The sequence below is a fragment of the Chenopodium quinoa genome, unplaced genomic scaffold (genome assembly GCF_001683475.1).
Source record: "Chenopodium quinoa cultivar QQ74 unplaced genomic scaffold, ASM168347v1, whole genome shotgun sequence".
Classification (NCBI taxonomy): domain Eukaryota; kingdom Viridiplantae; phylum Streptophyta; class Magnoliopsida; order Caryophyllales; family Amaranthaceae; genus Chenopodium; species Chenopodium quinoa.
This window is the reverse complement of record NW_018742899.1, coordinates 1,756,148-1,773,409: the sequence shown is the minus strand read 5'-3', so window position 1 is coordinate 1,773,409 and position 17,262 is coordinate 1,756,148. Positions and strand designations below refer to the sequence as shown.

General features: G+C 35.0%; 2 protein-coding genes across 2 annotated transcripts; one reads left to right on the top strand and one right to left on the bottom strand.

Moving 5' to 3' along the window:
* Positions 1–6,548: 6,548 nt before the first annotated feature.
* LOC110727106 (probable protein arginine N-methyltransferase 3) lies at positions 6,549–12,074 on the top strand. The gene is made up of 7 exons (XM_021906650.1): positions 6,549–6,981; positions 7,475–8,035; positions 8,184–8,281; positions 9,820–9,898; positions 10,015–10,275; positions 10,821–10,988; positions 11,443–12,074. Exons 1-7 carry the CDS (start codon positions 6,682–6,684, stop codon positions 11,896–11,898), a joined length of 1,923 nt encoding a protein of 640 aa, XP_021762342.1. The 5' UTR covers positions 6,549–6,681; the 3' UTR covers positions 11,899–12,074.
* Positions 12,075–12,165: 91 nt separating this feature from the next.
* On the bottom strand, positions 12,166–16,244 carry LOC110727107 (formin-like protein 20). The gene is made up of 4 exons (XM_021906651.1): positions 15,890–16,244; positions 14,378–15,078; positions 13,943–14,158; positions 12,166–13,747 (listed from the first exon to the last, which is right to left on the bottom strand). Exons 1-4 carry the CDS (start codon positions 15,960–15,962, stop codon positions 12,854–12,856), a joined length of 1,884 nt encoding a protein of 627 aa, XP_021762343.1. The 5' UTR covers positions 15,963–16,244; the 3' UTR covers positions 12,166–12,853.
* Between the last annotated feature and the right edge of the window lie 1,018 nt (positions 16,245–17,262).

Sequence of the window (17,262 nt, the reverse complement as noted above, 5' to 3'; positions counted from 1 at the left end):
GGAACATTGCCCCGAAATTGATCACTCCCACTAACAAAGTCAATCTCAAGAAATTTTGTATTTCTCGATTTCACAATTCTAGTGCTGTGAGATGGACAATAGAATCTATACCCCTTAGACTTCTCGGCATATCCAATGAAATACCCACTAATAGTCCTTGGGTCAAGCTTCTTTTCTTGTGGGTTGTAAATTCTTACTTCGGACGGGCATCCCCAAATGCACATATGGAGCAAACTTGGTTTCCATCCTTTGAACAACTCAAAAAGCATCTTAGAGACAGCCTTGGATGGAACCCGGTTTAATATAAATGCTGCCGTCTTAAGAGCTTCAATCCATAAAGATGGTGGAAGTGTAGCATTGCTTTGCATGCTTCTTACCATCTTTATTAAGGTCCTATTTCTCCTTTCTGCTACACTATTCTGATTCGGAGAACCGGGCATGGTGTATTGGGCAACAATCTCATGCTCTTGAAGAAATTTTGCAAACGGACCACATGCTTGTCCATTTTCGGTGTATCTACCATAGTACTCCCCACCTCTATCTGATCTCACGATCTTAATGTGCTTACCACATTGTGTCTCTACTTCAGCCTTAAACAATTTAAAGGCATTCAAAGCTTCATCCCTGGAATGAAGTAAGTGAAGATACATGTATCACGAATAATCATCAATAAAGGTGATGAAGTATTTCGGGTCTTTAGCGTTCATGTTCGGACAACAAATATCCGTATGTATGATCTCTAATAGGTCAGAACTCCTCTTAGCCCCCTTTTTAGATTTGTTAGTTTTCTTTCCTTTAATGCAACTAACGCATGTCTCAAAATCAGCAAAGTCTAGAGTATCAAGTACCCCATCCTTTACTAACCTTTTGACTCTCTCAATGGAGATGTGTCCTAATCTCCAGTGCCAAGCATAGAGGATTTTTCATTCATAATACATCGTTTTAAACCAATATTAACATGCAAGGAATTATGAGTGATATCATTTTGCAATTTAAGACAATATAAACCATTAGAAAAAAATACCATAACCAATAACTTCAGCATTTCTTGATAAACTGAAACTAATATCTGAAAAATTATAGGAAAATCCCAAAGGTACAAGTCTTGAAACTGAAATCAAATTCTAGAGAAATTTGGAGCATAAAATGTCCTTTCTTAATGCAAAATAAAACCACTACTTAGAGTTAAGCTGCATGTCCCAACTGCTTCCACATGCGAACTCATCTTGTTGCCTGAATAGATGTTATTTTCACTACCCATTGGTTTCCTTAGGTTTTTCATACCCTGCAAGGTATTCGAAATATGGATTATAGTACCAGAGTCAATCCACCATGTATTAGAATTAACATTAACCATATTAGATTCATAACAAACAAACGCTAGAAAATTACCTTTCTTCTTAAGCCAATCCTTAAACTTGGTGCAGTCTTTCTTCATGTGTCCCTTCTTTTTACAAAAGAAACACGTAAACTCCTTCTTAATGGATGGTTTTGCTAGAATATTTCCCTTTTACTTAGTGTGATCCTTTTTCTTCTTTTCAGAAGTTGTGAGATTCACCTTTTCGCCCTCTTCCATAGCTAATCTTCCTTCCTCTTGAACACACATGGTCATAAGTTCATTAATTGACCATTTATCTTTATGTGTGTTGTAAGAGACTTTAAAAGAGCCTTATTAATTAGGAAGGGTGCATAGAATAAAATGCACTAGGAAAGAGTCAGACATGGTAACTTCCAAATCCTTTAGTTGAGCTGCTATATCCCTCATGCGCATGATATAATCACGCACTCCCTTGGTCTCAGTGAGCTTCATGGATGAAAATTGCATGATTAAGGTGCTAGCAAGAGCTTTGTCAGAACTTGCAAACTGCTCATCGATGGCCTTAATGAGTTCTTTGACATTAGTATGCTTACCGACAGAACCACGAATACTAGCACATATTTTAGTCTTTATGAACATAACGGAGAGACGGTTAGACCTCTCCCACTTTCATAAAGACTATTGCAACACTAGTGCTATCCTCCGTTATGACAGGTGGTTCGTCTTTCCTAATAGCATAGTCAATATCCATCCATCATAATTGCGGTAGCACTCTTTCTTTCCACACCTTATAGTTATCACCCCTTAGTTCAGGAATGTCACATTTGACATCAGAAATATTTCCAGGCAAAACTGCTGCAAAAATAAAAATAAAAATAAGAAATGCTTAATATCAATATTTAGACTTTAAACTAAAATCTTGCTTTACCAATGTAAATCATGCATAAAGTACATAAATCTAGTGACATAAAACTTGCCTGTGGGCTAAAGTTCTACTCAATTAGATAAATATAGTATAATAATCATACGCTGAAACTATTAAATTATATCAATTTCTTAATTTCTTGTGGGCATTTAAGAAATAAAGTTTAATACTTCACTTTAATTAATCATTCTAATATAATAAAATTAATGTGGGTAAGTCTTATCATATCATAGAGGATTAATTACAAACAAATGTCTAGTTTCCACATGTTATTTCTAAATAAAATTTTAATAAATAAAGGTGTTGTGGCTACTCTTTAAATAATAAAATTTTAAAACACTTTACATTTACATAATTTAATTCATTATATAGATTTCATCACAAAAACATCACATATATACTCAAGCTTTTATTTAAAATAGGAAATTAATAATCCTTTATGAGGTTGAGGGCATTTACAATAAATTAAGGCTTTAAATACATCCATAGCAATTTATTATTTTCTTGATGATCAAACTGGTATGAATGGTGCCCGTTTTAAGGCTCAAAAAAGATGAAGAAGCAATACAGGACAAGATTCGTCATACTTTCTCGATCTCCAGATTAGAAGGTATTCTAAATGGCATAGATTATCAAGCACAGAATAAACCCTAGTTTTACAGCAACTTAAGGCTCAGATTCATAATGTTAATTAACAAACAACTACAAACAATTGAAAGGTAATTGAGCTGAATATAATAGTATAACTCAGGTATCCCAAGGACTTGACACTATACTGACTAGAAAACAAAAACTAATACGAAGTGTATAAGAATCAGTGTGAGTGTGTTCAACAAATGTACACTAAGTCATAAGTTCAACAAACAAAAACAGTTGTGGATCAATGCCACATTTTAATGGAGCAAGACCTCTAGCATTGGCAAATAACTGAAATAAGTACATGCATAAGCATCGCAACATATTTGCCACATCATTAGACATACTCTAATTAAGTAGCAAGATATGCAAAATATACCATCATTGAAAACGATGCATGCAGAATTGCAGAGTATATGCATACTTTATATATACTTATATGTGCAAAAATTATATAGATGTGTAAATATATGAATTGCATCACCATTATCCAAAAATACACAGTAAAGGCAAAAATATAAATTGCAGCACTATTATCCAATTACACGACAGAGGCGAAAATATACTTGAGTAAGCAAGGCATAGGATGAACATGGCTCTGATACCAAATGTAAAACATTAATAACAAACAACATGTTCATAGCTTGAATTATAAACATACAATACATGATTGCGAAAGCATTAATTTATGAGTATACCTCCAGCCATTGCAAGTTAACTACGAGGAAAACAAAGACCTGAACAACCTCATCACGACGGCAATATCGTGAAAGAACTTTTTCTTAACTTTGATGCTAGACCCTCACTCTCACTTTTGATGGTGTTTATGTGTTTTGAGAGTTGGATGCAGTGACCTGGTAGCCGTGATAAGACTCACGTTGAATGACATATATATAGGGAGTTTTGCCATCAAAAACTCCTATTTTACGTGAGTTAGTTATGAGTGGTTTCTTAAAAAGTGGGATAATGGGCAGTAAGTTTCCTTGATCTTGGGAAACTAATTTTCAAAATAAATGGACCACTTAACTTAATTAATAATTATCTATTTTCAAAATAATTCAAAATAAATCCAACACAATTCACATTTGGTGCGCTTTGATGTGGTTAAATGTTGACATAGAGGAATGAACTAGTCGATTTTCAGGTGAATGAAAAGAAGTTTTCGTTACCAATAATACCTCGAATCCTCGAGTCATCAATGACTCTAGAATTCTAAAAATACCATTTATAATACTAATTTGTACTTAGTAGATATCCATCTAGGTACCAAAATACTTCTTCATTAACACCAACAACCATATAATTAACTTAGAATATTATCTTTGTTGCTACCACATACTTCATTGTTAAATAATAAACCAACACCATTCAAAGAATATTAGCATGAAAAAGATTATAACATAGAAGTTAAAATTTTCAATTCAACTTGAGATTTATGGTAATTTGAGCTTGAAATATTAAGCTCGAAACTCAAGACTTGACTCAAATTCAAATAAAAGTGTAACAAGTTAAGCTTAAACAAACCAAGCTCATTCTTAACCCACTTCAAATAAAACTAATAAAAATACTTATTGAGAAAATAAGTCCAATGTGAATGCCCACTAATCAGTTGATTTGATAATACTATGCTTAAATACATTCACAAGCTTGCGAACTCATATGCATACATAGAGGTGTCAAAAACCGATCCGAAAATGATCATCTGTTTCGAATTGTAATCAATCTGATTTGACCCGAGAAATTCGGGACCCAAATTCGATCTATAACCGACCTGAACTTAATCCAAATTCGAATTTAACCCGATCTGAACTTAACCCGGCACCAATTTGACCCGACTTGAACTTAACCCAAACCCGATATGACCCAACTTGAATTCGAATCGAACTGATTTTACCCAACTTGAACTCAACTCGATCCGAAAATGACCCGATAAATAACCGATTTAATCCGATCTGTTTTAATCCAAACTGATATTAACCCGACCCGATTTTAAACCGATCCGATCTTAACCCGGCCATAAGTTTAAACCTAACCTATTATTGACCTTTTTTTTTCAAGTTATTATACTGCTATATATTTACAAATTTACTACTTATTATTAAGTTAGATAGTCTAAAATTCTAACAAATATCTTATACAAATTGAATTAGTAATAAAGCAAACTAATAGTACTTGTAGCCTCATGAGATTAAATAATTGAAGAGTAGTACCTTAAAAAGAGGACATTCTTTTTTGTATATCACCATATGTGACTATCATCTATCAATCTATCAGTATATCACTAGTTCATTACTAATCGTCTCACTTATATACGTATGTATGATAAGCCATCGATGATTATTCAATTTAAATTTGGCTCCAAGATAAATATTACACAAGAATTGATTGAATGAGAAAACTAATTCCTTGCATTTCGTAATAATTAACCACGCAATATGAGAAATGACACATGAATGACTTGATATCGGCCCAATAATAAGGTAAAAATTCAATAATTACTCTAGTTTAAAAATACCTTATTTGGATATTGAATTTGGTCAACTCGACCAAAATCTAGACAAACACGGAAAGGATTTGAATCGGAATTGACCAAATACTGAATCAACCTTATCTTAATCAAATCGAACACGATCGAACCGAAATCATCCGACCAAAAATTAACTCGGTCACACCCGTTTTGAATCTGATTCGATTTTATCTGAACCAAACATGAACGATCTTGAGTTGACCTAACCCATATCCGACCTTGACTCGATAGACCATGACCCGAATTTGACCCGACCCATCCCGATCCGAGTTAAAAGAATAATTTTAACCCGAACATATACGACCCGAATAGACCCGACCCAAACTCCATCCGGTTATCTGAATTGACACTTCATGTCTACAAATGAAAAATCATTGTACCATATTTTTGCTTATGACTATAATAGTATATACACGTACCTGTGTAAATAGAAATTCACAATTCATCAATATATTCACTACTACTCCAATTAAAATTTCTCATATTTCTTACCGTAATAAAAGAGAAAATACAAGTTTCTTCACATGGGAAACTTGTATGTTTCTCAATTGGGTATTTTCGTCTTTTTATTACTAAGGAAGCTTAACAGCGTTAACCCACAAATAACATACCCATGTCTCCATCCTCAACAATGAAGTTTGAGAATCCTTCACTAATGGAGGTCGAAATTTTCTACAACAATGAAGAAATCACTCACGAATAATGACAAATACCTACCATTTAGGGTTAACCATGCCCTTAATTTACATATTTTTCTTAGGGTTTTTCGTCAATTTCGACGGCGAGCCGCCGATATCAATGTGTTGGGGTCGGGATTTGTTGCAGTGTTAGTGGTGTACTGGTGCTGAGGATGGTGTTTGTTTGTTGGTGGGGACTTGGGAATGAATCCACCATTGTTGATGAGAAAGGAATAAGGAATGAAGATGGAAGGATGAACACGACGGAGGTAACGAAGGAAAAACTTCTGTCATCTCATCCCATGCTATCTTCTCACATAACCAACAGAGGGGCCCATTACAATGTCTAAATAATTACAAAAATGCCATTTGAGAAACAAATCCGGTATCTCAATTGAAAAATTGGGACCGGCTCGTAATAAAATTCCCTTTTTAATATATTGAAAGCATAGTTTTAGTTTGTGAATAAATTTCAAAGCATTGTCTTGCCTTTTAAGTGACTAAGGCCAAAGGAGTGTTTTTAGGGTTTTGAAAGGGTTTAGGACTCGTCTCCATACTTGCATTTCCAACCATTGAAGCTACTACACACTTACCTCCAATGGCGTCAAACAGCGAAAAATTCAACAAGCTCGAAGATTCAGATTTCGACATTGATGAAGATGGCGACGACCTCGAAATTGATCAAGGTTGGAACGATTGGAACGCAGATGAAAATGACGATAATGCCGATGAAGATTCCGAATTCAAGTGTTTGTTTTGTGAATTCAGCTTTAGTTCTTGCGATTCATTGCTTCAACATTGTTGTTCAATTCACCATTTTGATTTCCCTCTCTTGAAAAAGAGCTTAGGGTTAGACTTTTATGGCTGCTTCAAGCTTGTTAACTACATTAGAGCTATGGTTTGTTTGTCTAATCTTCAATTCTTTTGCTTTTTTAGTCTATTCAATTTAATTATTGTTATTTTGTTGATATTATGTGAAATTTGGTTCTTAATTGCTTTAACAATGTGTTAGAATCAGTTCTTTTACTATGTTATTCGGACTTGGGTACTCGTGTTGGACATGGGTACGTGTTCAAGTGTGTGGCTACTTTGCGAAAAAAATTCATTATTTTAGCCGTAAATGAGGTGTCTAGGAAGTAGGGTCGAGGATCCGACATGAGTACTTTATGAAAAAATGAAGAATTGGGGTAGCTTAGGCTTTTGCCATTCCAATTAAGAACTTTTTTTGAGCGAAATTTTCCTTTTAAATTTTTTTGCAAATTCTTTGAGAATGAAAGTGGTTCAATAAGAGACAATTGCGCTTAATGTTTTTGCTGAATTATCTTATGAATTTTCTATGGTATTATTTTTTCTTGTTTTTCCTGTAAATCAATGTGGTTGTTTGTTTGTAGGTAGCACAAAACACTTGTTGGAGCTGTGGTCATCAGTGCAAGTCCAATCAAGAGCTACTGAATCATCTTCACGAGACAAACTTTTCGGAGGAGTTGATGCTTTTGTGGGATGATGATAAATACTTGCAACCCTTCATGGAAGGGGATTCTTTACTCTATAGCTTTGATCAAGATGAAGATTTTGAAGATGAGTGTATGCCACCCGTTGATGAAGAGGAATTATCACGAATAGTGGGAGAAGCAAAGGAATTATCACGTTTATTGGGAGACGTGCAAAAAGTATGCTCTGATGATGAAATGATGGTAGATGCTGATTCCTCTAGCCCCATTGATTCGAATAAGAAAGTAACGAAAGTGATGCCTTCTACTTCTATTGCTAGCTCTTCCAGGGAAGCAATGGTGAATGGTGTTGAGTGTGATTTATCTGATAAAATGCAAAAAAATCTGTCCCTTAGGGCTTCTTTTGGAAGAGTTGCAGCATCAGAGATTAAGAAAGTAAATGAGAGTTATTTTGGATCCTATAGCTCCTTTGGCATCCATCGGGAGATGTTAAGTGACAAGGTCCTGAACTTATACAAATAATTATACTCTGCATGACAATTAAATTCCCATTTCTTAGATTTCTTGGATCCTATGACATGGTAACATATTAACTGTTTGTTATGTTGGTCTCATTACTGTTACTGACAACCTCCTTATGGTGTTGCAGGCTAGAATGGATTCATATAGTCAAGCTATTTTGAAAAATCCATCTCTTTTTGGTGGTGCTGCCGTGATGGATGTTGGTTGTGGGACCGGTATACTTAGGTGAGATCTCTTTATAGATGTATAGTGAATTGTACAATAATGTCTGTATTTGCTGTTGCCTGCACATTATGTATTTTAGGTGATTGTACCAATAATTATGTGCTTCTTTTGTTTCTTTTTTACATTGTGCACTGTTGCAAGTTCTGATGCATGATTTTAGTGGATTGCTAATGGATAGTATCATGTTCAAAGCTTTTTGAAAACGTACTTGTAGACATGGATCTTACTCAGAAGTTCTTGATTGTAATTTTTGTTGTGGAGTCTATTGGATGCCATTCAATACAATGAATTTGTTCAATTTTTGGCTACTATTACTCAAATACTCTTGCTTTGGCGCTGTGCTCAATGCTATCTAGCTTTTGATCTTGTGTGATGCACCACTTGCACAAGATGACAGTCATATCAAGAGAGATAATAGAGAGATGAAAAAATGGGACTTTGATTTCAGAATGAAATTTACTCGGAGATGAAATATTGGAACTTGGCAATATTACAAAGGCGGTAGTAGTGGTGGAAAGGGAAGAGGTTAAAAAGAGAGGTTGGAGGGTCAAATTAGTTGTGGGGCAACTAAGTCAGGACTGTAGCAAAACTCTTGTTCCATTGTTGAATGTAGTGTGCTTATCTCATGAATTGTTCAAAAGTGGTTTCATTAAACACTATCACCTCATCAGTAATGGTTAAACCAATCAATTAGAGGTCATAAGTTTGAGGGTGGAGTGGATAGGTCATGGGTTTGAAGATGGAGTGATGTATATTATTTTGTAAAGGTTAAGTAAACATGTCAAAGAACTTGCATTATGTGGCACCATGTAAAGGTGGAGGGTCCAACTTCCAACTGTTGGTGTTCCATGAAAGGGCAACACCTTTTGAAAGATACTATAGATTTTACTGCTAGAAATTGCTAATCAGTGTTTATCGCTGAATGAAAGGACAACTTTGATTGATGATTTACTATTATATCTTCTTCAATCTGTTGTTGAAACCTTGAATGAATACATTTGACCTTTTTTGAGAAAAAGAAAACTTTATCCCTGTCAAAGTATTTCTTCTTTTGTCCTTACCATAATGAAGGGAATTAAAGGCACAAGAGGTGGATTGTAGAATACAGATATAGGGCATGACAATTTTTCTTTAATATTTTATGTAATCTAGAGGGAATAATACTGTGAATCGCACTTCGTATGTACTTGGCCTCTCCAGATTGTGTTCTAGTGGGATGTTTTTTCTCGTCCAAATATGAGTGCCAGGTCTAACAGGTTAAAAGAAGTTCAGTTAAGAGCTATTTACTTCAATTAGGGCTAATGAGTTAAAATTAGGGCAAGTAAGTTTATCCTTTAAAAAAACAAAAGGGCAAGTAAGTTCAGTTTACCACTAAATATATGCTTAGGTAAGGGAAATATTAGATAACAATTCAGGGTCTTCAGGTGAAAAGTATGGACTCCAATGTTATGGTATAAGTTCAAATAGCTCGGGTGCACCATTTATTGTACTGTATTTCCTGATATTCTTTTAGCTTATTCTTAGTTACTATTTCTTAGTCTATTTGCAGCCCAGGCAGGGGCTTCAAGAGTTATTGCAGTGGATGCAAGTGAGAAGATGGCTGCTGTGGCCACTCAGGTAATCTAGGCTTTCTAGCTTTTCAGCTTAACTTCTTGATCTCACAATACCAACATCAGTATCAACTTCATCAAATAAACCTTTGTAATAAATGAAGGGTATTATACTGTTTGTAGATTGCAAAAGACAATGGCTTTTTAAGGAATGAAAGTATTTGCAAAGGTAATAACCAGAGTCCTGGTGTAGTTGAAGTTATCCATGGTATGATTGAGGACATTGAAAAGTCGGTATCAATTGAACCCCACACCATAGATGTCTTATTGAGTGAATGGATGGGGTACTGTTTGCTCTATGAATCAATGCTCAGCTCTGTCCTCTTTGCACGGGACCGATGGCTGAAGCCTGGAGGTGCTATTCTGCCTGATATAGCAACAATGGTGAGATATATATATATTTCTTTTTACGGTCATTTGTTGAGGTTTAGTACACCTGTACAATCACAGTGAGATGCCTCTATAGCCAATGCTTCCAATAATTGAAATAGACATGAATAAATGTTTCCAGTTATCAGAAATATTAAATGTTGAAGTTTCCTACAACTAACTGAATGCTTAAAAACATCTTTATTTCATGTAAAATACATGGTTGACCCATTCTTTTTCTTTTGTCATTTCTGCTCTCAGGAGCCGAGGCAAAGTAATTTTGCATCACATACTGTCATTTCATTTAGGAGTAACTTTACTTGTTACATGTTAAAAATGACTAGACACTTGATATATATTTATTCAATTATTATGGCACCGCTTTGCTCTAATTTTATTGAACTTTATTCTTTTTGCCTCCTTATTGACCAGACACATGATATTTACTCACTTAAATATCATGGCACCTCTTTGCTGTAATTTTATTGAAATTTATTCCTTTGGCCTCTTGAATGTATTGATGCTGCTAGGAACTTATATCTTTTGTCAATTTTCTTCAGTTTGCTGCAGGATTTGGAAGGGGTTGTACCAGTCTTCCCTTTTGGGAAAATGTGTTTGGTATTGACATGTCTTCTGTTGGCAAGGAACTTGTTAAAGATGCTGCTGAGTTTCCCATTGTTGATGTTGTCAATAGCCATGATATTGTGACTGAGACTGCAACTTTGAAGGTTTGTTCTCCTTATCTGTAGTACTGCAGATTATATTTTGTCCTGTTTCCTGACCCTTGGTAAGTGTGGGAGATAGTTTACATTCAAGTGTTGAGTTAGAGTGAGAGCTTCTGTTAACTATAATGTGTGAATACGTCCTGAATATTAGGTGGCTGATCTTGCACCTAGGTAGGGTATGAGGGGTGGGTGGAACATGGAGGAAGGGATCTCTATTATTACAGTAATTAAATCATCCTCTGAAGAGCAAAGTCCCAATATATTTCGAGTCATGTACCCAAAAAATATTTTAGAGTTGCTGACACTTAACATGGGTAATAGATAGGTTTCTTGGGCTGGATTTCCTGCTCTGAGTTCAATTTCATGCATTTTCTGATTCGTTTTTTGTTAACTTCAGCCTTAGAATAGTTGACTCTGAAGATTTTTATCCTGATAATGCCCAATTTCTTCATTTCAGAACTTTGATTTAGCAACCATGAAAATTGAAGACATGGATTTTACTTCTAGCATCGAGTTACAACCTAAGTTGGGCAGTGTCACCGAATTAAGTGATGTGAAAAATGGAGTTACATGGTGTCATGGAGTTGTTTTGTGGTTTGATACTGGTTTTACAAGCAGATTTTGCAAAGAAATGCCAGCTAACTTATCCACTTCCCCATACACACTGAAGACTCATTGGTCCCAGACAATTTTCACCTTTAGGGAACCCATAGCACTCTCATCAGGAAGACTTGATGCAAAGAGTTCAGCTGTCGTTGGAACTGACTCCTGTCCAGCGTCAAAGATTGAGGTACGCATTAGTATTGTTCGTGCACAACAGCATCGAGCCATTGATATATCACTGGAGACTTCAGCAGTCAGCCATGATTGCCGAAGACAAGCTTGGCCTGTACAGATTTTTAACCTCTCTTAGAACCTTACATCTTTCTTGTTCTGTCATCATTGTATCAGTTGATTGATAGTGGTCTTATTTTTCCCTTTTATTTCATGTATTAGTTAACATTTATAGCCAGTCATGGCCTCCTTATATAAACATCCACCAATTTTGTTTCCTTGGATCAAACTTCACTCGTATTGGAGATGTTTTCATTCTCTTGGGATTGTCAAGTGTTCACTTGACAGCATAATCTTGGTTGTCTTATTTTCGATTCTGACCCATAACTGAACAAAGGGCTTCTTGATAAAAGTTTGTTTAACTCGTCATATTAGAACAAACTTAATGTCCTCTGTCCTATTCATGTCTTCTGATTAGCTTATCTATGGAATACCTATCTCCATAGTCCATGCACTGAAAACAAAAGTGTCATGCATCTGTTGACCGTTTTCTACATCCATGAATTGAGGTTCTTAATGAGAAAGGATCTTCTCCTCTAAATGAATTGAGGTAGGAAGTGAAATGGTATCCAGTTAGTAAACCGTCTCTTTTCTTGTAGAGAATCCTGATGGACCTGATCTGACTTAAAGCAGCGTAATTACTTGAGAAGATTACGAAAACTTTACATTTGTGCTTTCAGACCCTTTGAAGCTTGGCTACAGATAAGTCATACTAATAGCAAGAAAATTCACCCCCCACCCCCCCCCCCCCCCAAAAAAAAAAAAGGGAAAATACACGCACACAAACATGATTGGTTGCCATAAAAATCTGAAAAGATCCAGAAATACCGGTTATTATATCTATAATAATAATAATAATAATAATAATACAACCTTATAATATGCATACAGTATTAGGTACCATTTAAAGTACCCAAAATTCATACATTATCTCATTTTAGCTCTCACTGTAATTGTGAACTTGCTTCCATCAGCTTAGCTGGAATGGACAATAAAATTCTCAGAAAAGACCAGCAACAGCAAAACCTATTGATTTATTCACCACCTGCAGCCTCTGCAGGTGTAGCTGGTCCTTTGGGAATCCACTTATATACCGGTGCTTTCGATTTGTTTGCCTCAGGCACTTGTGGTGTTTTTACGCGTGGCACCCACTGTGAGATTACCCTATTTTGCTTAATTGTCTTTGCTGTGATTTCTTGCCATTTGTTTTTCTTGTTCTGTTTTGGTCTAGCAGGACTTGTAATGACGGGTTTTTGTTCAATCTCCACTTTCACATCTTGTATTTCGCTTCCACATAAATCAACCACTACAATATTTTTTGATGAAGTGCTCGTTATATTAGATTCTGCTTCTGAAGCTTGTTTGTGATTCCCTGCATCGAGAGCTTTCTGTTCTGAAGAAATATCATCAAGAGCTTTCTGTTCTGAAGGAATATCATCGAGTGTTTTCTGTTCTGAAGAAATATCACCGAGAGCTTTCTGTTCTGAAGAAATATCATCAAGAGCTTTCTGTTCTGAAGAAAAATCAACGAATGTTTTCTGTTCTGTAGAAATATCATCGAGAGCAATCTGTTCTGAAGAAATATCATCAAGAGCTTTCTGTTCTGAAGGAATATCATCGAGTGCTTTCTGTTCTGAAGAATTATCATTAAGAACTTTCTGTTCTGAAGAATTATCATCTATTTCTTCAGCTTCCAAATCCCATCTAGGAGTGCCATTGTGCAATGTGCAGTCTCTGTTAATATTATCCACCAAATATGTCTCTGGAACTATTGTACTGTCGTTAACCTTCCTGTCTGCGCTCTCTGGCAAAGGTGTAAAAATCTCTTCAACCTCAAAAAATTCATTGTCGGAATCATTGTATTCTTCCCCAGCTCCTAATTCCAAGGTAATGTTTACCGGTACTTCATTCATGTCTCGAAAGAGAACCTAACATGAAGAGAAATTAAAAATAAAATAAGTCATGTACAGCAGTACAGATACAAGCTAATCAATTATAGCCTTTGTTCTTTATTTGAACTTACTAGGACTTATTGAAACTTCTAAATTGAACTTAAATAGCCTTTATTAAAACTTACTTTTCTAGGGACTTTTTTTTCAAATTTAAATGGAGCATATCATTACCTCTGCTTTAAAATTCCTAGCGAGCTTAGTGTTCCAGGGAACATCCATATCGTCACAGTTGAGATCCAATACGTTTGATTGGACAAATCCTGTGTGAAACATGACTTTGAATATCATTTCTTCTGAAACTTGATCGTCATGCAAATGGATACACTCGAGGAAAACATCACCCTGGATCTGACAACGAAGTTCTAATTTCACGAACTCACATTCTTCCTGCAGTTCAGCATTAAACAACCTCTGAAAATTAAAGAGCTTTACTTTGAGATTCAGATTATTCAGATTATCTTAATATGACAAGGGAAGCAAAGAAGGGGAACATATTTTTCATGCCCGAAAAATAGCATGGAGACCGGGTTTAAGAATAGCTTTTCCTCCTTTTCTTAATGAACATTTATATACATACATAAAATTCAAGTATGGCTGAACTTTTACCTTTGAATAATTTAAAGCAGGTTCATCTGCCATGAATGATGAAAATATAAGCCGAGCACTATTTGTCTTTGCCGAAGGGTCCTGGCCATACACTCGAACCACAGGCCTGCAACCTTTCCCACCATTTAATAAAGGAAGATTCCTTAGTAGGAGATAGTCTATTATTACAGGTGCATCTGACGGAGGCCATTCTGAAGCTGAATCTCTTCCCGTAATGTACTGAAGGTATCTTAACTGAGAAGCTCGAGGATTTATTGGGGATATAACAGAAGAGAGCTCCTTAGGAGCTTGTTTATATACCATTTCAAGAGTCTTTTGCTCCCCACTGTATTGCTTCCTGTAAAGCAGGAGACCTGCTAGCATGAACGCAAGCACAGGCCAACCACCGCTCTCACAGTGCATCAGGATCACGTTCTTCTGACCCTCTAAAGATAACCAGCTCTCACTAGATCTTAAGAAGTAGTGAATCATCTCCAACGGAAGTAGAGGATATCCCTCATAGTGGCAAGGGTAATCCACCACTGTCATGTCATAATCAATCAGTATGTCTGACAGTAAGCTCATTTGCTCCCCTTCTCGGAAGTTAAACACCATGACAGAAGCACCAGGATGGCAGTTATGCAAACTTTTTACAATACCACCTAGGTATGACTTGCTTTCTTTTTCACTCTTAACGGAAGTTGAGAAGCAGCTTTCGAACACTACATGATGTAAGTAAGAAAAGGGCAGTTTTATCAACATTATTCAACTTAATAAACTAAAAACATGCTTATTTGTCTGCATACACTGCTCCTAACTAAAAAATTTGGGGCTTTTTATGCCACAATATGATGTAAAAGGCATCACATATAGCCATATAGGTAGTATCCAGTAAAATACCCCTTGCTCAAAACATATACCTCAACAATGTGTAGATTATGTGTATTCTTAAATTATTACGTCCAAAAATGTCATAGCTGTTATACTTTTCTTGGGGTAGATTCAAAATTTAGAACTACACTCTTCATTTCTTAATTTTTTTTAATATGAAGCATTAAAAGTTAGCTAACGCGACAAATATGTAGGATAGGTAGCACAAGGGAAATCATGAATCTTTCTTAGCCAGTTCATTCCCCGTCATTTGAAGAAGTATTTAATCATCCCGATTTAGAATTCTCTTATTTGTTTGAAATATACTTATTTTGCTCCGTCAATATACCATTACCATGAACATTAATATTATACAAGTACTTAATATACTTATATGTACATATGGATTCTAATTAGACTGTATTCCCTAGTTACAATGAAAAATGATTTCTTGTAAAAGGTTAAATATCATTTTGTTTTACCCAAATAATAAGATTATCACAAAACCCTTAATATGTTCTAAAGCATAAGAATTTTCCTATTACAAGATTTACAACGATATTTTTTTGTTATAATATGATTATGTATGATCATATAAGAAGCTAAGAGGACATGCATATGCAAAATCATAATATAATTAAGTGTAAGGAAATTTATATATACCATATATACGTTCAGATATTTCAAGAAGACGATCAGGAAGCCTCCTAGAGAATGATCGCCGGAACAGTGACATGATGGATCGACAACCACGAAGACAACAACAGCGACAACGACAACAGACGATTTGATTTGAAACAAAGCAAAACACAATAGATAATGAAAGAAACAAAAGATTACGTACGTAAACCAAGCTAGCTAGCTAAGGTATATTGTATATATGATGTTTAATATGATGAATAATACAAATGAAATGTATTAGAAGAAAGGAGAAAATAAGGAGCAAAAGAGGGTCAAGAATGCATGATGTAATGACATGAAGATAGAAAAAAAAGATGATCATGAAGAAGAGAGATAAGGTGGTGAGTTTGACTTCTGAATGCGTCAAACTTTGAGGAGGAGTGAGCACGACTACCTACATTTTTTCAATTTTTGGTAGTGGAGACAGCTGCACCAACTGTACTCTTTTCTTATTTAAAAAATTAAAATGTAATTATATTTTGTCAATTTTAAAGTTTTGTGTTACATTTCATCATCATCAATGTATGTATCATGTTTATTAATTTTTTGAAATATGGTAAAAGAAAAGGTGTTTTATCGTATTGGAATTCTAAATAAAGTTTACTTATCTCAATTTAGAAAATTAACGAGTTGTTCGGTATAAAGGATATCAGGGTAGAGATAAAATTCACCCCTTATCCATAGAAAGAGGTGTTGTATTGTAATATGAAAGGAAGGATAAAAAAATAAGGATGAAAAGACAATTGAACCTATAAAAAGGAAGGATGAAGCAATTTAATAAGAGAGTAAGGATATTTAATTAATTTGCTATATCTTTTTTTTTCCGTGTCTCAACTCATACCAAATCAAGGATATACAAATACGAATAAAATATTGGATTCCTCAAATAATTCTTCGTACGATTGAATCCCTAACTTCAATCTTCCCCATTCATACCAAAAAAATAAGGATGAAAAGACAATTGAACCTATAAAAAGGAAGGATGAAGCAATTTAATAAGAGAGTAAGGATATTTAATTAATTTGCTATATCAACATATTTTGTGTGGATCAAATAAACTTCAATTTTCCCTTACATGCTTTGTGTAGAAAAGTTTTAAAAGACAATGATATAGCTGAGATTTGATCCTAGATCTTGTGTACCAACCTCCCAAAACTTTAACCAAGTCATTAATTAGTAGAACTTAACATATATTATTGACAAATATGTTGATCTGAATATAGTGTCGAGAACTCGAGATTGTAGATAAGTTTAGGAGTGATAGAAGTAGTCTCAAAGTGTTACGACTTGGACATGACTGATAAACGAAACATATATTGAAGGGGCGGCAAAGAGTTGACAGAGTCCTAGACACG